We start from the raw sequence: 27,357 nt of genomic DNA, 5'->3' as shown, positions 1-27,357 counted from the left end.
TGTCACTGTGGGGACTCACTCACACCACAGCCAGGTTTTTGGGAGTCAGTCACTGTGGGGACTCACGCACACCAGAGCCAGGTTTTTGGGGAGTCAGTCACTGTGGGGACTCACGCACACCAGGGCCACCTTGGCTGAGGAGAGCCCCTCTTGCACAGGCACAGGGGGGGATCTCTTGCAGACACATCCCTAAATCTGGAGCGGGGTGCCACTGTGCAGAAAGCCCCACAGCAGGAGGGCACAGGCAGCTGGGGGACAGGAGCAAGTGACAGCCCAGTCCCCTTCAGCCCAACCCTCATGGCTCCACCAGCACCTGAGTTAACACTCAGAGACAGCAGCAACTTAGAAAGCCCTTTCCAACACCAGCTCCCTGCTGCTGCAAGCCTCCATGGTGACTCTGGGGAGGAGCCAGCTCAGCTTGGTCTGAGTTGTCACGGCTTGGCCAACTCTTCCCAGGGCATCCCACCCAGGCAGAACCACAGCTTCTCCTGCCCAGCCAATATTGGCTTTATTTCATGTCAGTACCTGGTTCTCCCCTGCCTCAGCAGCCCTCCTGCTCAGGGTCACACCCCGTGGAGTCACAGCCCCATCAGCCACCAGACCCAGAGCTTCTGGCACATGTCCGACACCCAGGGTACTTAGTCAAGATTTCAAAAGCTCTTTTGTTAGCAAAACATTGCAGGATCGGGCCCTGGGAATGAATGTGAGCTATGACAAATGTCCTTTCTGCTGACTGTCCTTGCAAGTGATTATTTCAGCACCCTCCTTACGTGACCTCTTACATGTCACAGGCAGGCGTGGCACATTGCAAATTTCCATTAGACAGAAGATGTCTGCCTATGGATATCGTGTGGAGAGAACCAAAGTATTCCAAGGGCTAAGTTCTTTGACAACACCCTTTCTGAGCAGGGTTATTGCCAGGAGAAAAGCACAGAAGCTGCTGCTGGGACAGGGTGAAAGCTGAAATGGTAAAGCTGATGGACCAGAGAGGAGACTCAGCGTTCAGCAACTCAGCTGAAGACAGCAGAGCAGTTTTAGAGACAGATGGAGGCTAAATTTTAAGGAAACCGAGAAGGAAAAAGCATTTTCTTCCCTCCATTCTCATACTAAACCCAGTCTCTGTTTCTGTGGAACACACAGAATGCAAGAATTAAAAGCCACAAGGTCCCAAGCTGTGGACAAAAGCTGATTCCCTGGTACCTGCCAGCACACCAGCTTTTGATCCTGCCCAGCAGCTGGGGAATGAGATGCTGTTTTACACCTAAGACCAGATGACGTTCAACTCCTTAGAGAGGAGAATGCCACAGGGACTACAGAAAACTGCTCTGTTGGAAAAAAGGAAATCCTAGCTTGGCACTTTTACCCAAAGCATGTTTAAATTTTTTAAAAAATGTAAATCTGGGGATGAGAGTTCTCCCTTCAAACCTTGTCAGGTGGTCTGGCTGGGAGTCCTTCAAATAAACAGCAGCAGCCCAACCAGTGAACAGGTTAGATTTTTAATTGATTTTGTTCCTAGGAAGAAAAACTGTGATCTCCTAATTTGATGGGCTAAATCAGAATTTCACCTGCAAGGGGTTCCTTGGGGGGAAGACACATCTCTTTATGCAAATGGAAATTATCAAGTCCAGCAAGAGCTCCATGGGCAAACCTTGTAGGAATTGCCATTTGGTTTTAAGAAAATCATAATAAAAGAGAGAGCGTTAAAAAGAGTCACTAAAAATGTAAGATGTGGCAGTGTCACAACAGCAGCATCAATCCATCTCCTACCAGTTACAAAACTGTGATTTTCTCTTGCCAAGATCCATCCAGAGCCAGAGGGACAGCAGCACTGGTCATGTTGGAAGAAAAAGCTTTATTTTAAAAAAGTCCTTTCTAACAATAAAAGTAATTTTTAAAAATAGTAAAAAGAAGTAGTCAAGTTGAGGTTTCTTTTCCTACAGGGAAAGGAAATGATAAACATCTTAAATATTCATTTAAAATCCAGTGAACTTGTTTAGTGGTTTGGGGGCTTTTTTGATAACTTTTCATTCCAGTTTCACGGGAGGCACTCAGAGAGGAGAGGGAAAAGCCCATTTGAGAGTTCCTGCATGTCACACCAAGCACCCCCTCCTGAGTGTGCCCTGGGGTGCCCTGGGTGCTGCAGGTGCCATCCCCGGGGCCAGGCTGGGCACAAGGACAAGCACAGCCAGAAAACACCTTTTCCGGCAAGGAACGGAGCAGATAACCAGATATCACCTTGCCTCCGCTTCAGAATAAGCTGAGAGAGAGAGGAATCGAGTCCTCCCAGCCGTGCGTGTCCGCACCCAGCCGGGACCCCCGACTCCAGCCCAGCGGAGCCCACAGGAGGGAAAGTCCGCTTGTCCAGGGCCGCCCGTGGGAGCCCGGCGATGCCGGGCCCCGCCAGGCCCATCACATGTACCGCTCCAGGCCGGCGGGGAAGCTGGGCTGCCTCATGTACGTGTTGCTGGAGCCGAACTGGCCGAGGGGCGAGGCGGAGAGCCCCAGGAGCTGCTCGCCGTGCTCGGCGCAGGCCGGGGCCCGCATGGCCGGCAGGCCCAGTCTGTTGGGAGCCCCGTAGAGCTGCGGGCTGCCGGGCGAGTAGCTGCCCTGGGCCACGGGCAGGTGTGGGGGCGAGGCGGCGTAGGGGTACGCCAGGGAGTTGGGGCCGGCCCGGCCCAGCAAGCCGGGGCTGACGGGCTGTGCCTGGAAGCAGGAGGGCTCGGAGCTGCCGGCAGAGCAGGCGGGAGCCAGCTCGGCCCCGGGCAAGCCCAGCGCGGGGTGGCCCAGCTCGGCGGGCGGTGAGGGCTGCAGGGCCTGCTGCCCGCTGATGAGGCTGTCGATGCTGAACATCCTGGGGTGCTGTGCCGGCGGCGCTGCCCCGGCTGCGTAGGGGTGGAAGACGCTGCTGGAGAGCTGGGGGCCGTAGCCAGGCGAGCAGAGGGCATTGGGGTAGGGCGCTGCGGGGGCCGCGGGGCGGCCGGCGGGCGGGGGCGTGAAGGCGCTGGAGTTCTGCATGTAGCCGGGGTAGGTGGTGATGTCGGTGCGCTTGAAGCGCTTCCTCCGGCGCAGGAAGCTCCCGTTGTCGAACATGTCCTCTGCTGCCGGATCCAGCGTCCAGTAGTTGCCCTTGCCGGGATGGCCGGGCTCCCGGGGGATCTTGACGAAGCAGTCGTTGAGGGTGAGGTTGTGGCGGATGCTGTTCTGCCACTTCTTCGGGTTCTCCCGGTAGAAGGGGAAGCGCTCGGTGATGAACTTGTAGATGCCCCCCAAGGTGAGCTTCCTCTCGGCGGCGTTGGCGATGGCCATGGCGATGAGGGCGATGTAGGAGTACGGGGGCTTGCCCCGCTGCACCGGCCGCTTCCTGCGGCGGCCCCCGGCGGGCGGCTGCGGCTCCTCGGGCGGCAGCGGCGGCGGGGCCGGGCTGCTCCCCGCGCCCCGCGGCTCCGGCTTCACCGGCGGCGCCTGCGGAGACCCCCGCGGCGGCCCGGGGGAGCCGGGGCTGGCCGCGGGGCTGGGCGCCGGCAGCGTGCACATGCCTCGCAGGCACGGGAAGCCGGCCGCGTTCATATACGGCCCTCGCCTTCCTCCTCCTCCTCCTCGGAGGATGGGGGGGAGCGGCGGGAGAAAGAGCCCCCCCGAGGGGAGGGGAAGGGGAGAGGGAGGGGAAGGGGAGGGGGACAGGCTCGGCGGCAGCTCCCTGCCGTGGGGAGGTCGGTCCCGAGCCGCTTGGCAATATATAGGGCGGTCGCCCCCCCCGAGGGGCGTGCGGTGCCGGCCCGCCCGGCCCCTCGCCCCCGGCGGGAGGAGGAGGCCCCCGGGGAGGGGTCCCGACTCCCAGCACTAAATCCCCCAGCCTCTCCTGGGGTTCCTTCCATAGCCATGCCCCCAGAGGTCCCTCCCCCGGGGGTCCCGGCCCTTCTCCGCGGCGCTCCGCTGTGCTCGGACCTGCTGCTTCCTCCCAGGAGAAAAACCAAACCAAACGAGTCCCGACGGCCGGCCCGGGGCGACTTGGGTGCTGCTGCCAGCCCCCAGCAGTGGAGCAGGTAACCTCCCTTCGCAACCCCTCCTGCGCTTGGATTTCGTTGTCTTTTTCCCCCGTGAAAAGCGCTCAGAAGTGGCTCCAACTCAGCGCCGGCAAGAGCCAGGGGCTGTGTCCGAAACCAAGCCCGTCGGTTTGGTTACTTTGCATCTTGGTGAGACCGCCTAGGTAAGAAAATCCTGGGAAAAGGGTTTTTTCTTTTCTCCAGGAGAAAGGGAAATGGTCTGCAGAGCTCAGGGCTGCCCAGAGTGTGGGCGAAGGACGCAGGACAAGGATGGCACTTTGGAGATGGACAGGGAAAATACAGGTTTCTTTATCACTGCAGACAGTATGAAGCCGAAGGAAGACACCAGTTTCAGAATTCCCTACTGGAATTCTGGAACCTACTGGGTTTCAGGAAAACCTCTTCAGTTCTCCAGGGCGAGTTGGCTGGGCAGAACTGCAGCCTCTCATCCTCAGTGTATGCCGCTACCAGGGCTGAGGGGCTGCTTGAGCAGCACCAAAAACCTGTGAGCTTCCACACTGTGCTCACCCATTGCTCCTGAGAGTCACCTCCAAGCCAAATGCCTGCCCAAGGAGCCCCTGGCCCAGAGCAGGGAAGGAAGCCACTGCTTAAGGGTGGACTGGAGAAGCCAGGGGAACTTTTATAACAGCTCCCAGCCTTAGGCAGAGCCATGTGTCCATGTCCTGGGGACACAGATGGAAAAGTACCATGAATGCAGTGGCAGATCCCTTCATACATCCTGCTGGAGTAAAACGAAGTCTTTAACTTAGCAACTTGCATGAAAGTATTCACAAGAGCAGAGCACAGTGAAAGTTTTGTTCCTCAGAGGCAAGCAGGTGAGCTTGACTGGGTCCTATCATTCTCCTACCTTCCTTTTTTGAACTAAAAAGCCATCCAGCCTTTTGGAGAAGAGTGTTTGCTAGTGGTTTTTAATTCACTGTCCAGGTTATCTCCCACCATGGTTCATTCCCCTTCTTGTGCCTGCGTGTGGTTTTGTTTGTGCTTTATTTTTCCTGCAGATGTTTGTGGCTCTTCTTCCACTCTCCAAGGCTCAGGCAGGGAATCGTGAGTCCAGTTCTGATCTGACACAGACCGGTGCTGTTTCAGCTAATTTACTCAGTTTCCACTCTGCCAAATGAGGATAACAGGAATATTGGTGCTGGCTGGAGGACAGAGAGCAGGTGAAAAAGGGTGAAGGGTGCATTTCTCCAGACACAGATCTTCAGGGAGGAAAGCAAATGAAAGGCATGGCCGGGACCATTCATTCACCTTATGAGAGCCAAGGGAAAAAGAATGGAAAATTCATACTTCTCCTGAGGTGCACATTTAAATTAAGCAAGTATCTGAATGGAGGTGGTTAATTTCAGCCAGAGGATCTGACATTTCCACTCGCTGGAGAGGGCAGATATCAAAGAAGGGAGTCACTAAAGATCACTCCAGACTGCACAAAGAAAATTACCCACCAACGGAAGATGGAAACTTTCAGCATTGTCAACATTAGCTGGTGAGATTTTCATGTTGATGCAAGGATGTTAATGTATTCTGGTCAGGCAAGAATGAGTTTGGGAGGGAAACGGGTTATGGAGTGCAAAAGAGGAACAGCTTTTCTCAATCATATCAAATAGCCCTTATTTATCACTCACTATCTCCCACTTGTTTGTTTGAGGGGCTTTTTGTTAGTTTTTGTGGGGATTTTTTGTTTGTTTTTGTTTTGTTTTTGTTCTTAACAACTGAAAATGAGTTGAAAAAGAAAACCCACCAGTATGGCTGGATCTGGAGTTCCCTGCACCTGAGATCTCGTCTAGGAAAGGAAGGGACATCTCATCTGGACAATGGGCTATGAAGACCCAACTGCTTTAAGTGTTTACAGTCCCTGCTGTCATGCCATTTTACACACAGAGGGAGAAGCCCTGGCCCCGTCTGGGGCTGTGGGCTGGCTCAGACTTCAGCTGGTGAGCAGTTACTTTAAAGCTGATGGGACCATTCAAACAGCTCTCAACATCAGTTTGTTAAGACCCAGATGTCAAAATAGCTTTGACAGACGGATAAAACAGCAGGACAGAGGTGGACAGGAGCACACAGGCAGGAAGCTGTGTTTTACTGTGGAATAAGGAAGGCCAGAACACACAGACTCTCATCCCCACATATGCTTTCTCACTCAGGGTGCTCTTTGGCCCAGACAGATTATTAAAAAGTGGAAGACAATAATGAAAGTGGCTACCAAACAAACGTGATCCGGACCTCTCTTTAAAATGAGGTGATGAGAAGGAAATAAATCATTTACTACGTAAGTTTTGCCAGCATCTCCTGCCTTCTGCATCAGTTCATCCTGAGTACACAGAGAGATTTCAACCTCCAGCTCCTGAACTGTTTTGCACTGGAGCTGCAGCCTCCTCCAGAAATGGTGTACACACAAATCACTTTATAGCACAGGTGATCTGGCTTCACTGCAGAACAATGGGGCTGTGCACCCAGATTCTGTTTTAAGCCCCCCATGCAGCCAGGTAGGAATTGCACCTGTGGTACCCAGGCCACATGTCCAAGCTACACTTGGCAATCACATGGGTTAGAAAAATGTGCAGTTTTCCCCCAAAACAAAACAATCTTCTGCTAAACCACAGGCAGTATGGGAGTACCTAGGTGAAAGTTTTACGATCTTTAACGTAGCCATGCTGAGAGACCAGTGGCTTTGTCCTGTCCTGAATAAAACTGTTACCTGGATATCTGCACTGGGCACAGTTGCATTTGGATCATCTCTAATACCTGTGAAACAGTCATCTGTTTCTCAGTCCCCCTGGGATGTGCAGGGAAAAAGAGGGAGTGGGAGCCCTGATAGCAAGGACTGCTCTGCTTTTTCTCCCTAGAAATTCCACAGTGAACAATCCAAGGCACCCTCCAGCCTCAGAGCCAGCAGTGCTCCCTGGTGGATGCTTCAATGACACAAAACCTGCTGATGGTGCCCTTAGGATGGCCCTGAATTACCCCATCATTTAACAACAACCAAAAGTTCAGGGACTTCCTTGGCTGAAAGCTGGAGGAGCAGCACTGCCCTAACATAACACTCGAGTCCACTTCCACCCTCTGTGTGTCCATGTCTGAATCCAACCATGCTCCAAATTCCCAGATGGAGACCCTCAAAAAAGTCTTGAGACAGCCTCCCCCCAGAGGTGCTCAGTGCAGTGGGAAGGCTTTGCCACCAGCAGGTGAATCCCATTGCCCACAGAATCGTGGAACGGGTCAGGCTGGAAGGGACCACTGTGGTCAGCTGGTCCCAGCTCCCTGCCCAAGCAGGAGCACCCCAGAGCACAGGATTGCATCCAGACAGTTCTTGAATATCTCCAGTGAGGGAGAATCCACACCCTGTCTGGGCAGCCTGTTCTGGTGCCCAGTCACTCACACAGTAAAAAAGTTCTCCCTCATTCTCAGGTGGAATTCCCTGTGCATCATTTTCTGCTCATTGCCTCTTGTCCTTTTTCTAGGCAGCACCAAGGAGAGCCACATAAGAGCTCAGCACATTTCCATGGAGTCATGATGGCTTGGGAGTGTGTGAGAAATCATCTCCTGGGACACTTCCCTCAAGGGGTGCCACTCTCAGGGGAGGAACATCTGATGGAAGAGAGCAAACAGCAGACCTGGAGGATCCACTGTGTGGCTTGTGACCACAGCACACGTCCAGGAGTGGGGCCACCATGCTGCTCAGGACCAGCAGCCACACAAAAACCAGCCCAGGACACCAGGCAACAGCTGGCGTCAAAGGAGCCACGAAATAAACACCCTTCCTGAGCTATTCCACTTCTTCAAGATGCAGGAAACTGATAACCAAAGCAAATAAATTCTTCCTGAGAACTAACTCTTTGAGTCACTTATGTATTTGTAAGGCAACTGCACAGTAAGGTCCAGACAAAATAATTTATTCACAAAAAGTATAGGTAAAAGCATGTAAAAAAACTGTGGAACAGTGGGGAAAAATTCTAGATAAAGAAACTCTTGAACTATTCTTCACCTTTTTGGGCAAGTATTGGGTTTTTTCCCCCACTACAACCAGTTCAGATTTTCTTCCCCAAGATCATTCTGCTGTAATATTTTTAAGTTTACTTTTATTTCTATAGAAAAAAAGGGCATGGGGCGGGGGGGGGGGGGGAATCTTCTTTTTTGTTGTCTGTTTATCAAAAATAATGTTCCTAACAGAAGCACATTTTTGTTTAAATTTGAAAGAAAACAGAAAAGATTACAAGGGACTTCGGGGACAAATTTTGGTATGGAATTTTGGCCATTTTGCTTCTATAAACTTTGGGGTTTTTTTTTTTTTTGGTTTTTTTTTTTTGCACAAGACAAGCCTCTATATTTGGGATGAATAAATATTTAATTTTCCCTCTTCCTGGAACAAAATACTCCTTAAATTTCTGCCCCAGATCCATGCCTCATGGCCAGAACCCAAGCCTAAGAGAAGACCATGCACAAGGGGCAGGCTGAGCTGCTCCCTCTCCCTGCTTCTCAGCTGTCCTGCCTGCTGGCTTCAAGACACTGAGAAGAGCAAAGTGTGGGTCATGCATGGGGTCAGTAAAGAATATTTGCTACTCCCTTATAACTACCAGACCACTTAGCTGCAAGCCTGCACAGATGGTTAAAATCCCACTTTGCTAGCTCGCTATCTGCTCTCTTTTTCCTCTGTTTAATGCTCCTGCCAGCAGTGATTTCAGTGACTCCAACCATAATAGCCTCTTCCCTCCCCTCGGGCCAGGAGCACACCTCTGTCATGAAAAATTTCCCTCCTGTCTTGCACCTTCAGCCTGATCTGCCTGCAGTCCGACCTGCAGGTTGTTTTTCTTCTCACCACTTGAAAATGCTTTTGAAACAAAGCCTCCCTAACCCCTCCAGCCCAGCCAGGCACCTCTGGAAGCCCCTGCTGGTTGTGCAGGGGGAACACTCAGCAGGAGGGACAGGGCACCCCCATAAGCTGGTGGGACCGGGTGAACGTACAAACTCGGCACAAATTTTCTTGCCTTGTGTTTTCCTCAGCAGGCATGGCAAATCTTTGTAGACCTAAAATATTAAAAAGGGGCAGGGAGGGAAACTGAGTAAGAGGGAGACAGAGGAAACCTGGGCCAAATCTGGGACTGGGTCAAAAGAGAAAAAATACAGAATCTCGTCATCATTTTTCCAGCATAAAGAGTCTGGGAGAGGTTGGTAAAAGTTAGAAATCCAGCTTCCATCCAAGCCAACAAGAACTGGGCACTTACATCATGCCATAAAGTTACTAAAGAAAAACAAAAAATCATCAGAGACAAAAGGAGTCCTAAAAGCCCCAAACACATTTGGGTGGAGTGGAAGTCAAAAGAACTGCCAGTCCCAGATGAGCAGCACAGCAACACAGAGCTCTTTGAGATATGTACTTCTCCTCCAGGATGAAGGAGTTATGGGGTGCCATCAGCATGGCAGATCCCACCAGAGGGTTCAGCAGCTTCCACCACAGAATTAGGTGTTGCAAACACATCCTAATGGCTTTGGCCTTGTAGCCCCACAAAATCCAGAGGCGGGTGTCTGCTATGGGCTTGTTCTTCCACTGCTGAGCCCAGCCCTAAGGAAAAGGGACTCAGGTGCAGCTTTCAGCCGTCAACATAGCCCTAGAGGATAAAAGATGAGCAGAGAACAGAAGGCAGCTTCAGCAGTGGGGTGTCTGTGCTGTAAATGTCCTGTTTGACCAAGGCTGGCCTTCTTCCCAGGGCTGCCAACCCTTGTGTTTTCATCACAAATTTCTCAGAGTGGAAAGCATTTGCCCCCATTCAATTGTTTTGGTTTCTTTACTCCTTACACAACGGAAGAGTCCAGATTGCAAAGGATAACATGAAAACTGTGGTGTTTTGTGCACATCCCCAGAGGCCAAAGGAAGATCGTCTGTTGCTGACAGTGGCAAGAGCTGGCAGATGGGGTAAAATGATCTCTTTTATTTTAATCCAGTCTCCAGAATTTGGCTGGCCTAGGAGCTGAACTTGAGGTAGCTTAGGTCACCCATCATGAGGTGAATCATGGACACTCCCCAGTGCTGAGCAGACCCCAGAGAGGGGATGTCAGTGCTGGCTGGACAATGGTCCTTGGCCTCTAGAGATAGGAAGTCACTTTTTCCTCACAGACCAAAAGAGAACCTCCCCAGGGAGCAAATCAGAGCCACCAGCAGGAGCCACTGCCAGCTGCTGTCATGGGGCCACCAGCCAAGAGCCAGGATTGGGATCACCGCATCAAAATCCATGAACCTAATTATTGCTTGTTAATTATTGCTTGTTTTCCCTAGTGGGTGGAGAGGGACTGCAGCAAGGAGAGCAAACATGCCACAGCAGCAGCAGGTACCTCTGCACAGCCAGTGCCAGGACTTGTAAGGAGGCTCTGCCTCTTCCCTTTTTCCCCAACACACACTCAAATTACAAACCTGCCAGCCCCCTGCTCAGCAAATGCCTCATTCTGCAAACAGAAACCTGATGCCCCAGAGGGTCTCACAGGCCTTGTTCAGGTTGATGCTTGTGAAGAAACTCCCCCATTCTTACCCATTCCAGGGAAAAACAGTGGCAACAGCAGCCAGAGGTAAAGCCTGCCATGGGATGCTCTGTGCAGGATCCAGACCTCAGCTCTGCACAGCACACATTCCAAGGGGACAGGAACAGAGCAGCCCGGTGTCCTTGGCCACCTCCAGAGCATCACTGCTCAAATATCCCTGCACAGGAGGGTGCAACAGCAACTTCTCCCCAGTGGCCTTCACAGGATGTCCCCAGAGCAGATGTCATCACAGGCAGGGTGATTCCCATGGGCTCAGTGAGAGAGAGCAGACTACGTCCCACCTCTCTTCTGAGTCACACCAAATGTCTTCCAATACTCCAAGAGCAACCAAAATCCCAAACAGAAAGACAGGACCAGAAGGGCACCAGAAGGGCCAACACAACCAGTTTACACATATGTGGCAAGGGTGGAACAGGTTAGTTTCAACCTTGTGGCTGGGCTAGGGGAGATGTCAGGTGGATTTAACAGCTCTCAGCAGTGCTTTGGTCTGTTGGCTTCAACGAGAGAAGAATCAGACCAGTGCTGAGCATGTCCAGCACCCTTCCTCCTGGGATAACGCCCAACATGGACACAAAGTCATCATTCCCCTTATGTATCTGGGGAACTCCCCCCCCAGACCATTTAAGCAGCAGGGCAGAAAAAAGTCTTGGGATGTAGGAAGCCAATGGAGAGTCATTTCTATGGGACATCTTTGCATAACTGCACCTAAAAAACCACTCTACCAGCAGATAGCTGCTGGCTGTGGCTCAGTTACTGCAAAATGAGGAGTCAGTAACACCAAAGGCTGGATTTACACCTGTGGAACAGCACATCTGCTCCACCCTTCCCCTGTACCCCACACTGAGAACAGAGATGATGTTCACCACCTCAGAGGTGTGTACAAGGGTTATCTCATTAACCTGCCCATCTAAAACAGCCCATGAAGGTGCCACTGTTGATTGAATCTCACCCAAACTCCTGGGCCAGGACTCTGGGAAGCAGCAGGAAAGCACAGCAAGGTGCCCCTGCCAGCCTGCACTGACAGCAGCAGAGCAGAGGGCAGCAGTCACATCCCCACTGGCCCTGGGCTTCACGTGTCACTGATTGACTCAAGTTTTAATTATGCCCCAATATCTCCATGTCTCCCAAAACACAAAGCTTTCAGCCAGGCAGTTCCTGCCAGCTGAAATTTCATAAAGAGCAGCGAGTGACTAAGACAGCCCAACCTTCAAGTCAGATGCTAACAGCTTTGGACAAGTGTGGGATTTTTACACCCCTATCTGCAGGAAAATCTGATGTTTAGTGCCCTGACTGTGAGCAGGTCACTCTTAAACCCCTGAACATCCCAGGCAAAAAAAAAAAAAAAAAAAGGCAGAAAAAGAAAAAAAAAGCGCCGGAGGGGAATTGTACTGGCTCTAATCCCTTCTGCCATTCTGCATATTCATGGAACATTGTCATAACACATCAGCAGGACAAAAGGTCTGTCGGCACCTCCTCCTCATTCCTTTGATAAACCACGAGACAAATGCTGAGTAAACACTTGGAATCCATTCACTGCACTATTCTCATCGGGATGAGAAAGGGCTCCTCTTTCTTGCAGGCCCAGAGCTGCTCAGCCTAATAAAGTACGGCCCACGGCCCGTGAAAAGAGAGGCCTATGGATGATGAAAACATGGATTATCTCATTTCACCCTCCTTGTATCAGACCCTGCTCACATTCTGAGTGCACTTGGTCTGACACGCAATTACACACACAAAAAAATTAATAATAATAAAATTTTTAAAAAAGAAAAAAAAGCCAAGTGAAGAGGGTGTTTAACAAGTGGAGGGAACTGTCCATGAAATTTCACAGATGACCTTTTCCTAGTGGGAAAGTAATTTGTTTTTGTCCCAGCCGTCACCAAGAGTTCACACTGATATCATCATTGCCCTGAATATTGCAGTGGGTGGGAGGAGCGGATACTGAGGACAAGGCTTTGCAGGTCACTATGGCCTGATTCGTGCTGGCACTGAGCACCCCAGGAATGGCTCCCTGGCCATGCTGCTGCCTCAGCTCCCTGCCTGGCCTGGGGGGCAGGCAACGAGCCCCATTCTCCTCACACAACTGGAAACCAGGAGTCCCGAGGTCAGACAAGCACCTGGAGAAGGAGGAATGACTTCTGTGCCTGAGCAGGGATAACAGCACCTGGTGAAAACCACAATGCCAGCCAAGCAGGCTGGGGCATGGGATCTCCTGTGGTGAAAGCCAAACTCCAGTCCGGAGTCCCTGCAGTCAGGCTTGGACCCCACCAGAGTGCAGAGCAGGCTGGCGAGGCTGGGAGGAGCAGAGCAGCTTCAGCCTTCCTTCACACCCCGCAGGTAGGCAGAGAGACCAGAGGCACATTGCCAAACAACTAATAATAGCCCTAAAATAAGCATGAAAGTCCTCTTTACCTTTAGGCATTCAGTGACTTGACCCAGTTACACAGGACATCCATGACCAAAGCTGACCCCAAGTGCTTTCCAGCACCTACAGCCACCTCCTCTGTTGCCCAGATTTCTGGAAGCTGAGCTAAAAGAGCCTGCAATAAAACAAAGAATATAATTTAATAACCCAAAACAGGGCAAGGAACTGGTTCTTTTGAAAGCAGTCATCTGAAATAAATATTTTCCACTTAAATATGACCCTTTATTTTAAGAATATGAGCAATTTTCAAAGGGAAAATAAAATTCAGAGATGGTACATGGGGAGCAAGCACACTTAGTGCAATTGTGCCCATAATGAAAAACAAGACATAGCTATGAATTACTGCCAAATTATGAAGAAACAATAAATAGACTGCTGATTAACTAGGGTTTCTTTGTTAAATAAATGGCTCATAATCTTGTTCACTAACTGCAGGATGAGTATGTAAATAGTGTATTCAATGCTTTTGTCTCTGGAAAATCCTTACGTTCACCCTTTAAGTTTCAAACAGCCAGCAAAAAGCATAAACAGTTGTTCCTCGACTTGGCACATTAGCCGTGAACGTGGCTATTCAAATATTTGCGTTTTACAAGGTGTTTGTTACAGAACCTCCCGGAGAGCTCGCGGCAGTCTCCAGGCGCTCGATCCCTCTTTGTTCTCCCTGAGAGGGACACTCCTCTCCCCAAGCAGCAAAAGCAAGTGTGAAAATTGCAGGGCTTCCAAGAGGCTGCTTGTTCTGCTGCCCGAAAGCATTTTCTGGGCTAAACTGCACTCTCACGAGTGACGGTCACATTTGTGTGCCCGGGGTGTGATGAGCAGGGTGCTGCCTGCCGCCTACACACACCTACACCTGCCCCGCAGAGCGGCAGAGCTTCGTTAAGATATTGGGCTAATGCAATGATTTCCTTTTTTTAGATCATGCTTTTATTCCCCCAGTTGCTGCACTATTAAAAAAAAATAAAAAATCAGCAATGCTGTTAAGCCCAGATCCTCTGAGGTTACTCAGGCACGTAACTCCCATTCACATCCAAATGATCTCAGGCGTCTTTGGGATATGAGCCTCGGGGAACTCATCACTTGATATTTCTCACAGACACAAGTCTCCAGGCAGTTTCTCTGCCTGCCCAGCAGCAGCTCCAGCCTGCAGGGCTTTGGGGCTCTGAGCTCAATCCCATGGGATAAACATTGGCTCTGAGCATGCAAAGATGCTGAGCGGTCTCCTCCTCATGCAGCCACAGGCACCAGACACCCTCAGCTCCCTTCTCCACAAGCTGGGACCGAGCTGGGGGACAGCTCAGTCTGGAAGGGGAGCAGAAACAGCCCTCAGCCTGTTCTGGGAGCCTCCCAGAGGCTCTCCTACGCTTTACACCAGGTCCCATGGTGTCTGCAGGGCTCCCCAGGGCAGGGATGTGGGCAGCTGTGCTACCAACAAGGTTTATTTAAGCCTAACCCAGGGATGCTCTGTACTTTGCAGAGTAGGAGGCTTCATACATCTCATTCCAACCCGTTGACTTTTAGGGGTGACTGGTATCCCTGAAGGGCCAGAATTTGGCCCCAAAGATTGACAGGGAGTTTTTCCATCGATTCCTGCAGAAACAGCTTTGCTACCTACGGCATCCTGTCAGCAGCACTCAGGTTAGAGCATCCAGCCTTAAATCGACAAGGTTCCTCTCCAAACCCAATAGGTAATTGTGGGATTCGCTAATAGGGCTTGTCAAAATCAATTGGGGTTAAACACCTTTAGCTACAATAACAGTCATCTGACCCCGGGCTCCAGAAACGCCGGGCTCAGAGGAACCCCGAGGGGTTATTCCTGGCTTCCCATTGCTTTGAGACAGATAAAAGAGCAGACTGTGCAGAGCTGGGTAATCCGTTCAGCCCATCCCAGCCATGCACTGAAGTGACAGCTCCCAGAGTTTCTGCAGAGCTGGCTCCTCCTGGGAATTGTGTGTGCAGGGACCAATTTGTTCAACAAAACCTGGGCAACCGGAGTTTTCTTAAATTCAATTGCCTGAAGGAGAAGGCAAATAGCATTTAAGCGGAGGAAAGTGCATTAAAACCACATCTTTGATACAATGGCTGATACACCCCATGCTGCCAACGCCTGAAATGATAATATTTTTTTTCTTAAATAAATAGCTCAGCAGCAGGATCCCAGCCTCCCCCAGCACAGGGAGGCTCCACGCTGCAGCAGCCACATTTCCAGCCCTCCAGGCCAAACTGCTGCAATGCTTCCCCTCTTTGCTGGGCTCATTACTGAGGGTGGAATGATTCAGGAGGGACCAGCAGCAGTGCCCGTGCTGTGTTGAGGATCCACACATCCAGAGGGCACTTTCAGCTGATGCTTCCCCACCAGTTCCCAGGAGCAGCATGTAGGAACACCAGCTGGTACGGACCTCCTTCCCAGGTTAATACAAAGGTCATTTCCTCCTCATGTGAACTCTCTGTCTTTAGAGACCTGCCAGAACTTGATGCAGGGGGAGACCAAGGAAGGTGGGTCAGGAAAATAAATAAATAAATATTCTGGATTTGGGGCACTTGCATAACCCGGTGAGCTTCTTGCTCTTTCTCCCGTTGTGGGATGCACCACAATGTCCTACTCCTCCTTGACAGCTTTTCATCTGTGCCTTCCTCCCTTCTCTCCTGGGGACCTTGGGGCCCTCAGGAGAGGCTCCAAGGGGACCTGGGGCCCTGGGTTGGACAGCAGCAGTGCAGAGGAAAGGGGCACAGCTCTGGGGTGGAGCACAGACAGGAGGCTCCGTGGCTGGCTGTCCCTTGGAGCAGCAGCTGGCTTTACACTTGAGCACAACATGTGATATCTGGATAAAGTCAAGCCTATAATGAGGGATTTTTCATTGTCCTATCTGGTCTCAAAATTTTTGTCAAACTGTGGCAGGCAAAGAAAAGCATCCCTTGCCTCCACAAACTGCAGAGGAATCTGCTTTAAGCCTTCCTCCCTGAAGATTTCAGTTTCTGCTGCTTATGGGGAATCCTGACAAGGTTGTCTTCTCTCACACTAGACATGCATTTTACCTTCTTACCTTGGCTGGGACCAAAAATCCAATGCCAAGGTGGAAATATGCAATACAGTGAGCAAACAATTACCCCAACAATCCCAAACAAGCATGTGGGAGGGGAGAGAGAGGGCTGAGGTGAAACCTGAGCAGAAAAAATGCAGGAGGTGATAGCAGGGAATACAAACAGGTAAAATGGGAAGGATATAACTAAATAAAATCTTCAACACCAGGGAAGGGTTCCATCTGCAAGGGATGTCACACCATGGACATCTGTGTTGTTACCAGCTCCAGATTTCCCCCAAGCCACTCTCTGCCATGAGCCCAACCCCATCCAGCAGAGACCAGACCCCCTCGTGTGGGGTGCCAGCACATGAAACCTTCACTCTTGAAAGTTATTATGGCAGGAGGAAAAGAAACTTGCCAGAGGAATCTGAAAAGGAGGGATTGGTTGTGATTCATCATAAAAAGCAGAAGAGGGAGCCTGGAGAATCTCAGCCGTGGAGGTGCCTGCCTGACCCCAGGGAACAGCACAGCTCCGTGCTCCTGAGGGGTGGGACACAGCAGGACCACCCAGGCACTCATTCACACATTCGGGGCTGTTAGTTGCCTGCAAGCCCAGAGAAATAACTTTAAAAAAATTAAATCCCAAGATGTCCCTGCACCCAGAATCCTCTTGCCTGCACCTGGAGTCACTGCAGGAGGGCTGTACCACCTGCCCAGAGCACATGTGTGCTGCTGGAAATCAAAGGCTGCAACCAGTCACACACCAGATGGGATCTTTCTGCTGGGATGGCTGAGTTCCCCAGGTGACACCAGCATGGATCAGGCTGCAGGCAGCATCCCTTGGATGCTCCCGAATGTGTAGATAGGGGCAGACAGGGCAGAGCAGCACCTACAGGGTGCTCCTCTTCTGCCCATCCTTGGGGTGCAGGAGGAGGGCAGCTCCAGAGCTTGGTCCTCTCCTTCTGGTCTGCTCAAGCAACGATGAAGAACTGCTGTCCTCAGCCTTTTCCTGAGGCACTGCAGCAGGGGAAATACACCCCCTGCATGGGAAGGAGGAGCTGGTAGGCACCAGGTAAAGGGGATCCCAACCACAGCTGGGACAGATGCCAGCTCACACGTGTCATATTTTATAAAACAAAAGTGAGCCCACGTGGTCCAATGTATTTGTGGTGCCAGCTCCAAGACCCCTTTGCAGGAAAATCAACCTGCACCTTCACCTGGGCTCTATTTTACCAAAACCCCGAAAATATTGCAGGTGAAAGGAAATTCAGAGCGAGTTGAAGGGCTCTGCATTGCTCCACTCAAAGGAGATTCCACTTTCCAGAGAAAGCCTCAACCAGCTGTCATCAGCCGGGGGCACAGTGCCCCTCAGAGCAGTGGCTGGTGCCACATAGGAGGTATTCAGTCTGAATTAACTCTCCCCCTAATACCTGAGCAAACATTTTCAGCTTGAGACTTAATATCCCTGGACATGTCTGCTGTCTCCCAGGTGAATCCCCAGATAAACAAGGTCAGCCCAGCCCTAATGCGGCTGTAAAAAGCTGTCAGTCAGCCCAGCAGATCTGGTTGCAAGGTCAAACCAGTTCTGAAGGTTGCTGGGGCCAAACCTGGCCTGTCACTCATTTTAAGTGCAGGAAGGTTTGTTTTCTCATTACTATGTCAGGTATCCCAAATTTGGGATTAGCTGTCAGCCGCCACAACATTGTACTTTCAAAAAAAAAAATAAAATAAACATAAGCACACACACATCCCTGGCCCTAAATAAATCTGTGTGCTGAGCCTGCCTGCAGCTGGGAGGTGAAAAGAAACCTGTCCTTCAGGAAAAGGGAAAGGGGACTTTCCCACACATTGTGACAGTTTCTGGCACAAAGAAGCACCCAAAGCACAGAGAAACATCCTTCAGTTAAAATACCCTGTTGAATTAAGGCATCTCCACTGCTGAAAAGCCTCTTTGTCCAGCAGATGAGGAGAAAGGCAGGGCACCTTCCATGTCAAGGGGGAACATATGGAAGCTGCTCCCAGGCCAGCTGCAAGCAGAACAGTTCTGCATGGGATGAGTCCTTGGTGCCACCTGTGAGATGAACACATCACCTTCCCCAAACACCTCCAGCTATTTAAGAGTGGGGAGCAGTTTGCATCCTTCCCCCAGCTGCGCATCCCCTGTGACCAGATGAAGCTCTGGGAACAAGATCCAAGCCAAACAAGCTGCCAGAGTCCAATCCCAGCTTGGCTTGGTCCTCCCACTGCCCTTGTGGCCCCAGCAGCACAGCACAGGTACAACACTCACAGTCTGGGGACACAGACCTGGTAATGAGGGAAAAAAGCCTCCCTGGTGCTCCCCTACCCACAGCACTGTTAAAGAGGACAAGTAATTTGTGTTGGGTAGATATTAGGGAAATAATTCCTCAGGGAAAGATACATTGGAGAGGCTCTTAAGGCAACTTGACCCATTCAGAAAAAGCATCAACCTCTGCCACAAAACTCATTTGAGTTTTTGCCTCTCACCAGATCCTACACTAATTTGCTTCAGTCCTTCACCTTCTGATGCTTAAAGCATAAGTTGGTCCATGGCCAGTTTATCCCTTGCTGGGGGAACCAACAGGATTCCTGAACAGCCTCCCTTCTCCCCTGGGGTGTTCAGCCACAGTATTGCTCATGCTCTTGCTTAAATAAGTTTTCCTGCTGCTGCAGGGAGCTGGGCAGGGATTGTCCACGGCAGCCCAGGGCAAGTGCCAGGGACTCTGCAGCTGAAGAGGAGGATAATTTTTCAGGCTGTGTTTTAGGAGGGGAGGATGGGTAGCAGGGGGTTGATCCAGCCTCTCAGAAAGAAAAAGCAAAGACAAATAAACTCCTCGCAGGAGGAATTACCAGACTGTGCACAAAGAGGCAGACCTGAAGAGACTTGTTCCAGGAATGCCTGGAGCGAGACAGGCTGATGACTGACAGCAGCACCCTCCCTCTGCAGCAGGCTGTGGCAAAGAGCAGCAGAGGTGGGTTCACCTCAGCCCATGGTGTCCCCTCACAGCAGTGGAGGTTTGATGTCTCAGTCCTCAGCTTGCACTTTCATGCTCCAGCCATCCATGAAGACCAAGGAACCAGGTGGACTTGGAGGTGATACCACAGAGAGAGATATCAATCCTCACCCCCACGCAGCCAGATGCAGCAGAGGCACCCCAAACTCCACTGAGCACCCAACCAGTGTCCCAAGGGTGGTAGAGGGGGCAGGCTGCCTCTTTGGGGCACACATCTTTGCTCCCCAAGGCTGTCAGAAGACCCTCTTCCCCTCTAGTTGTGCTAGTAAGTATTTATGTCAACACATCCATGACGAGGATTGGCCATCGGGGTGATTTTTGGAGAGAGATTGTCTGCAGGATGGAATATTCATGCACAACTCTGCAAAGCCTTGGCTCCCAAAGCAGAGCCAGGCTGAGAAGTTACCATCCCAAACGCCTGCAGCTCCAGGCTGCAGCCCACTGTCACACCCCCAAAAGGGATTAGTTTTTAACCCAGACCATTTGGGTATCCAGCTAAACTCTTGGCCTTATAAAACACTTAGAGTCACACAGCCTGAGGGATGGGGAACTGGGGCATAGCTGGAAGAGCAACTGGGCCAGGAAAAGCTCATTTTCAGCCAAACTGTGTGAATCATCTATGACTTCAGAAAAACTGAGTTGACACCATCTGCTGCCCATCCTGGAGCAAACTCCTAAAATGATATTTCATGGTGAAGGAAACCTCCAGAAAGCAAAGACAACAAAAGCCTGTGGAATGCCAAGGGTGATCATCCATCACCTGCAGGGCTACAGCATCTCCCCAAGAATCTTCTCTTCCATGCTGCCCCTCAGAGGGACATCTCACATTCAGTTAACAATATTCCAAAATAGTAATTTTTATGTTCTTTCCATTTTCAAGGCATGTTAATTTCAAAACAAAGACACAAGACACTGTCCTTAAACATCCCCAATATTTCAAGTTCAACTTTGTTTCAACATCCCCAAAATTGTGTTTTTCAACAATTAAACAATTCATCTTTTTCAGATCCACTCGGGACCTCATCTAGATACACATTAATCTTCCTGATCTCAAAGCCAAGGAGAAAATAGGCATTTCTTTGCCCTGATCCTACAAAACAATACTGCCACAGTATTCACCACCACTTCCAACCCAGGCTATCAATGCATCCAGACACGAGGCTTTCCTCATGTTGCAACTCAGACTAAAACATCTGATTCTCAGTCTCATCCTATTACATCATGCTCTCAACCTCCTTAAAAAAAAAACACAGAAAAAACCCCAAACAAACCCAAACTCAGCTACCTAGTCAAAAATCTGCTTCTTGCAGATGGCCTCAGAGAGGCCTCAGGAGCTGCTGTTTCTGCTGGAGATCAATGCATCCACTGAAGAAGGGGAATGATCCATTCATTCACCCCTTCCTTAACCCAACTCCTCACCATTTGACCTTACTCATTCCTACACCATCTTGCAAGGAGTAGGTGCTGCTCCTTCCTCACCTCTCCACTCTTCAGGGGTTGCAGCTGAATCAAGATCCACTCTCCAGCAATTGCTGGAGCTGGTCCTGATATGTTCCAGTGGAAGAGAAGCTTTGGGCCAACACCAGCTCCCTTCCTTTTCCCAAGCAATGTCATTCCCATTCTGGAGCAGAGCACGATGGATGTTTTCACCACTATCAACACAGACAACATACAATGCAACACAAACACTCTCAGGGTTTACAAAGCATATTCCTCCCCTCTCCTCCTGCCTTGCCTGCTTGAATTCAGAGATGGCCAACAACTATTAAACACATCAATGTAAATGTTAGTAGATTGCTTCTAATAGGAAACAAAAATGTTTTGAGCAAAGCTAATTGCTGGGAAATAAGGTCGTTCCAATATTTCAGCAGGGGGTTATAAATCTCTTGGTTCCTGCCTCCTTCCAGCATTAAGGTTTTACAGATGTTGCTGTCAGAAGGAGAAGAATGATTTCAGATGCTTGTTTCCACTGTACATTAAAAAAAGAAGGGCATAAATGTGTGCAGCAAATTGCTGGGCAAGTTTTCTTTCTACAAGAGAAAAACCACAGAAATCTCAGACAGCAAAACATAGAAAATCTGCATTGGGACTCCTAAAATCTTTTAATGATACAAAATGCTCAACACACTGACAACTGGCAAAACTTTAACACGTAATTCAAGACAGCCAGTTGCACTGACTGCCAAATTGCTTGTTCCAGTCCTCTGCTGCTTTTTTACTCTTCTGCACCGCCAAATATTCCCTGTACATGGAGGGACACTCTAGAAGAATATGAACCAACCCATTTTTTCCTGAGCTGGAATAGGAGGATTAGAGGAGTCTAAGCAGCTGATAGAGAGGACAGCTGTTTTCTTGAGAAGCTAGACCTAGACCCAAATTCAAATGCTAAGAGGGCGGGGAGAAGGAAGAAAGCTTATACTGAGTGTAAGACAATGATTAGGGAAGAAAAGGAGACTTGGTGGCTGTCTCCAAGTTGTCTTGCCAGGGTAGTTCATCATTTGCATGGGAAATATCCGTGAAAGGGGCTGGCTCAGCTCCTTTCCCCTGGCACAGAGTGGCTGATGAGCTCTTGGGAGCACCCAGACAACTCCAGAACTGGGGTGAAGCTCCCCAGCCCCATGCTGACACCCCATGGTACATGCTCTACATGGACACAGAGTGTGCTCTCTTAGGAAACTATTTCCTAAGCAGAAAAATCTTGATAATTAAAAAAAAAAAAAAAAAAAAAAAAACACAGGAAGCAAGACCTACAAAAATAAAGCTCTCAGCTGCACAACCTATTTGCTTCCTGGAAAAACAGGGGAAGCAAGGAGAGGGCCAAAGGAGACCACCACAGACAAGAGGTTAGTCCCTGCAGGAAGGTGCCCACTGAGTTTCTCATCATTGTTTTAATTAGGAAAATGTAAGCATTACAGAGGACAATGCTCTGGCTCCTGCTTAGCACCACCACAAGGTCTGGGTCACAGCCCCAGTCAAGCAGGTGCCTGCACCCAGCATCTGAGCCAGGCACCTGCCAGAGGAGGGCCTCAGTGGGCTCTGGATGTCCAAAACTGCCATCACAAAAGCCAAGGTAGCTGAAGTCCTGATGGGGACACATACACACACGTGCACAGCTTTAACTCAGTGAGCCAATTTAGCTCTCACAGGTGTCACCATCACACATTGCAGTGTGTTAAGGTGACCTTTTTTTCCAGAAAAGCACAATCCACTCATTCTCCTTCAGCTTCGCTTCCTTTAACTCCTCAACACCGTCCAAAGGAGGGCAGGGCTCTGCATCCCCCATGCCCAGCATCCCCCGTGCTCTCCTTGGGGCTCTGTGGCTTCCCTTTCAAAGCATCAGATTTGCTCCAAACACGCCTGACTCCAGCCAGGGGGCCAGGACCTCTCACGAGAGGCATTCAGGCTGCTTTATTTTTCCAGTTCAGCAGAAACTGTGACTCTGCTGCTAAGAAGCCTGGAGCCCACTCTGAGACTGTGGGCCTGTTCCAGATTTACACTGTTTTTCCTTAAGCTCAGAGATCACCACTGAGCTGTCTCTCATTCTGCTTTTGGCACTTTCTTTCATTTTAAAACGCAATCATACTCCCTCCCCCAAAATAAACCAACAAAAACAACATATCCAGACAAGGGACCTTCCAGTTCAGCTCCTTTAACATTCCCAGGACAGCAGTACAACTTCTCCAACCATGGTGGGGTTACACTTTGGATATGATTTCCACTAGACACAAGTGGCACCACTTAAAAAAATAATCCAAGCCAGAAAAAACCCACAGGGACAGAAGAACACAAGTCCAGCATCTCTCTTGAGTAGAGGGATTCATGCTTCTCTCAGAAACCAGACAGCCACCACATATGGAGAAGCAGCTCTGTGTCCATCCCAGACCTCTCAATGCTCACACACAGCTGGACCCCAGGGCCTGTGTTCATGTTCTCATTTCCTATCTCATGGCTACTCTGCAGGACCCATGAGTGGGGTTATGTCTAGGCCAGCTGGACCTGGGGCTGGTACCTGCAGCTGGAAAAGATAAGGATGCTGAAATGGCCCATTTCAGGATCAGCCTGTTGAATCACAGAGGGCAGCACCTGCTGAGCCTGGGCTCAGCACACCCAGTGAGAAGGAGATGCTGAGCAGCTCCACACAGGCCATGGCTCCCAGGGGAGTGGCACAGCTGCCAGGTGTGCACTCCAGGGCGCCCATTTTGGGAATGCTCCCCCGCCCTGGCTGTAAATACCAGCCCTGACCACAGGATCCCAGCGGCTCCCGTGTTCTTCCAGCAGATGTGCCAAGACAAGCTGATGTGAGGCTCTGCATCAGAGCTTTGTTGGTCTCCTGGGACCAGTGAAAGCCCAGGCTGGGGACTGAACCCCTGACTCGAGCGCAAAGCAGCCGAGCTCTGGGAGGGCCACAAGCGACTGTGGAATGATTTAGGAGATGAGACCTTGAATTTGCCAATTATTTATCTTGTTGATGACTCAGACAAGCAGTTTTACTGTCCAATCCTTAGGGGAAAACATGTGGAACTAATCAGGAAACACCAAAATAAAAAAGATCAAATTAACGTAAAACAAATTGAACTATGCACACAATACCAAACCTGATTTTTCTTTCCAAATGGGCACTGTATCTCAGATGCTTGCTCTTGCTAATTTATTATTCTTTAGCTTTTAAAGGGCAACACATGGCAGCAGAAGTAATTTTTGCAAGTACAACAAAACACAATCTCTTCACAAAGAAATGCAATAGCTGTTTATTCACCAGGCCCCTCCTATTCATGACATTGCCATCTGAAAATAAGAATGTCAATGAAAATAATAATAAACCAAGACATTTTTGTGATTAAGTTAGAAAGACACCAATTTCAGTATTAAACCAGCCAATATGAACAAGGTTTTGTGCTAATAAGAACCATGAGTCTGTTGCCTGTTAATGCAGGCTAAAGAGGAGACAAGATGCTTTGATGCTTTAATATTTGCTGGGATATTTGGAGGCTTTTACCTTTTGTGCCCCAGAATCTTTGGGAAAGTCACTTCAGCTCCACTAATGAGGATCTGGATGCCTAGCTCCTACTGAGAGCCACAATTTGGGGTCTTTTGGGACACAGTGATGTCCAGAGCCTCACCCCTTCCCAGCCAGGATCTGCAGTATGTTAATCTCTAGTTTCAAAGGTGTGCGTGCAGATAAAAACTAAAATTTTCTTTAAAATTACAAATTTTGATGAAATTTCATTTTGGGGGAGGGAGGACCAAGTTACCAACCACAACACAGGTGACTCAAATCCCTTCTCCCACCAGCATCACCCCTCCCTGGGATCCCAAGGCTTGGCTTTGAGCCAGAGGCTCCTGCTTGCCTGCCCATTTCACTGTTTCCTCCTCAACACAGACTCCCAGATAACATCAATCCAAGGTGATTATGTCCTTCCCAGGCCAGCAAACCAGATTTTCTGAATGACCTGACCAGATCACTTCTCATCAGCCTCATGCATTGGTCGGTGCCAGAGCTCTTCCCTACACAAGCCACCAGGTATTTTCCTGGAGCCAGACAGCTTTTCCCTCCTTGTGCTCACTGAAAGACTGAGAATTTCACTGCTGGAGCCATTCATTTCACCCACGCTCCAGTGATTTGTGTCCCCACCCCATCACAGGTCACTCAAGCTTGCCCTTCCACTGTGCTTTTCCTGTTTGCCTTCCCTTCTCCACTGCACTGTGACTGACACGGTTAAAGATGGCCCTGCCAAGCGGGCTGTGGTCTGGGGCCAAAAAGGGAAAAGATTCCACTCAGCAGGAAAAGGTACCTGCTGTGAGAGCTTGTTTCATCCCTGTCAGAGGGATTATGTTTCACCTGGGGTATACCATCTCCCCAGTGAATCAGCCCCATTCTCTCAAGCCAGGCCTCAGCAGAGAACATCCCAATGCTGGTCCATCCCCAAAAGCTTCCTGGCAGCTGCTGGTGCATTTGTTACTCATGATGGGTATTTCAAGCAGTTTCAGGGTTGTGTTTTCTATCAGGGAGCAGCAGAACCCCAACTTCTGCCTGCCTCCCCCAGCCCAGAGCCGTGCTCTCACCCATGAGGAGAGGGGTGACCCCAGGGTTCCTCTCACCCACAGAGCATGGGGGACCTGCAGCCACCCTGGGTGTCTGTCATCCCTCCCCTCCCTACCAACAGCTGCCCACTCTGAGACCACAGTGACCCCAACAACAGGTCTGCAAGCCTCCCCATCAGCCCCACTTTCACTAAAACAATCCTTCCATCAGGAATGCACCTTAACTGGAGCCACAAGGCAGAGGAGACCAGGCAAATGCCACAGAGCAAGTGACAGCACACCTTAAAACAGAGCTGCAGCATCCCAGACTCTTTCCTGTCAGTAAAGAGAGACAATCAGCATTCAGGCTGACTTAAAAGATTGGGCAGGATGATGACAGCTCCCATTTCGGGGAGAAAGGCAGAGGGAGAGGGGATTTGGTTTCAGAGTAAACCCTTGCAGCAGGCTCCCATCAACATACACCCAAGGTCACACGTGGGAGGCAGCTTCTTTAAAATAATAGGAGAGCTCAGGCCTTTATTTACCTCCAGAAAGGCTTTTGAACTCTGCTGGTGGTGACTTCACCCCCAGGACCTTGTGGGACCCTAGAAATGTCACCCCTAAAGAAGCAGGTTTTGGGGCCCAGTGTCTGTGTGTGGGGATGGGGACAGCAGAGCCCAGACAGGGTCCCATGTCCCCATGGGTGCCCACCTCATGGTGATGATGAGTGAACCCATCCCCCAGACAGGGTTTCACACCTACAGCACACAGCCCAGCACTGCACTGGTGCCCTACACGAGGCAGGGGCAGGCTGACTGCCAGCAGCAGCAGAATTCCTGCCTTGCACTGACCCACTGGACACAGCCATGTTCTAAAGGACACCCAATTTTAGGCACACAAAGAACCCACTCCTCTGCTGCCACCATCACAAGACGAGAGCACAAAGGGTCAAGGCCAGGAGTTTGCTGGGGAGCAGAGGGTTTGTCACTGCAGCCAGGCACAGCCCAGCCAGCAGGCCCACAGCAACATTCCAGCACTGGGACAAACTGCTCCCATTTCTCTTATGCCTCTCAGGTGATAAAAACATCATTCTGCAGCAGCAAAGGGAAAATGGCATCAGCTGTACATGACACAGAGAACAGGGCTGGTGGGTCATGGTCCTTCTGTGTCACCTCTGTCACCTGCAGAGGAGGGGTCAGGGTTTACTCGTGCAGCTCACTTGGCTCATTACTTAGAGCTGGCTCTGATGCAAAACCAGCCAAAAACAGACCAACCTCCCAGCACCACACCTGCTGCTGGTCTGGGGCAGGGCAGAGCAGGAGATCTTGCCACAGGGCTGAGAGACCAGGGCAGCTCCTCCAACAAGCAAGGCTCACTGATGTGCTACAGGTGTGTGATAACTCATTTAACCCTCAGCATTTCTTTCACTTCTTATCCTTTACTCATTTTTTCCACTTAAATTTAAAGCCTGCAGTACAGAGACAGCAAGGGAAGTTTTCCCTTTAACTTGAACTAGCCATGCTTCCTTAAAGCTTTCAATACTGGAGCCAGAGGAAGTTGAGTAGGATTTTTCCCTTTAAATAAAGCTCTGAGAGATGATACAGAAATCTGAGTTCACTTAAAAAGAGGGAAAAAAAGCAAACCATCTTTCCTACTCCTTGTGGTTACTGGAAAGAAACAAACCAACCAAAAAAAAAAAAAGGAAACAAAGAAAGAAGAAGAAGGGAAAAAAAAAAAAGACAAAACCAAGCTTCAGATGATTTCTAACCGGATTTCATGCTCCCTGAGTGCCTGGCAAGCTTTCCAGTCACGAAGGTTTTGGGGCACCAAAGTCCCTCCCCTAAGTAACTCCTCGGTAACTTGGGAGCTTTGGGGCATTTACTGGTGGGGAAAAGGAACCGGGAGCATGGGAAAACCTAAGCTTGATAAGGGACCTTTGCCTAAAGGATCCGGAGGTTCTGGGCTCCGGTGACCACCGTGCCTCCAATAATGCTCCACTCAGCCAAAGTGGCCAAACCCACCGCAGCACCTTCCCCTCGGACAGCCCAAAGCACCCAGCGGCTTTGCCCTGAGCAAAGGGGTGCAGCCACAAGCCAAGCGAGAGCTCTCACCTGTGTCCTCGCCCCGCTGGGTGGGATGTCCTGCCCGCAGTGCCACGCGATCCTGGCACCGCCACCAGCCCGCTCGGTGACCGCCCGTCCGCACCCGGCTGGGCTGGGCTCGCTGCTGGAACCAATTAGAGCAATTAGCAGCGCATCAGCCTTAGT

General features: G+C 50.4%; 1 protein-coding gene and 2 long non-coding RNA genes across 5 annotated transcripts; 1 reads left to right on the top strand and 2 right to left on the bottom strand.

Moving 5' to 3' along the window:
• Nucleotides 1–2,409: 2,409 nt before the first annotated feature.
• Nucleotides 2,410–3,567, bottom strand: FOXE3 (forkhead box E3). The gene has a single exon (XM_064428792.1). The coding sequence runs from the start codon at nucleotides 3,565–3,567 to the stop codon at nucleotides 2,410–2,412; it is 1,158 nt and encodes a 385-aa protein (XP_064284862.1).
• A 348-nt stretch (nucleotides 3,568–3,915) lies between these two features.
• On the top strand, nucleotides 3,916–7,893 carry LOC135305295 (uncharacterized). 3 transcript variants are annotated; one of them, XR_010366506.1, is made up of 4 exons: nucleotides 4,001–4,043; nucleotides 4,248–5,547; nucleotides 6,206–6,330; nucleotides 7,523–7,893. It is a non-coding gene; the product is annotated as an uncharacterized LOC135305295 (long non-coding RNA). The 3 variants fall into 3 exon arrangements; XR_010366504.1 differs by having other exon boundaries at nucleotides 3,916–5,547; XR_010366505.1 differs by lacking the exon at nucleotides 6,206–6,330 and having other exon boundaries at nucleotides 3,916–5,547.
• LOC135305296 (uncharacterized) lies at nucleotides 5,242–27,291 on the bottom strand. Its single transcript, XR_010366507.1, has 3 exons — nucleotides 27,202–27,291; nucleotides 13,005–13,132; nucleotides 5,242–9,667 (listed from the first exon to the last, which is right to left on the bottom strand). It is a non-coding gene; the product is annotated as an uncharacterized LOC135305296 (long non-coding RNA).
• Between the last annotated feature and the right edge of the window lie 66 nt (nucleotides 27,292–27,357).

Source organism: Passer domesticus, chromosome 7, assembly GCF_036417665.1.
Source record: "Passer domesticus isolate bPasDom1 chromosome 7, bPasDom1.hap1, whole genome shotgun sequence".
NCBI lineage: Eukaryota > Metazoa > Chordata > Aves > Passeriformes > Passeridae > Passer > Passer domesticus.
This window is presented reverse-complemented; position numbering and strand designations above follow the sequence as displayed.

Excerpts from the sequence above, each read along its gene's own strand:
- FOXE3 (XM_064428792.1), bottom strand. The coding sequence starts at position 3,567 with ATGAACGCGGCCGGCTTCCCGTGCCTGCGAGGCATGTGCACGCTGCCG.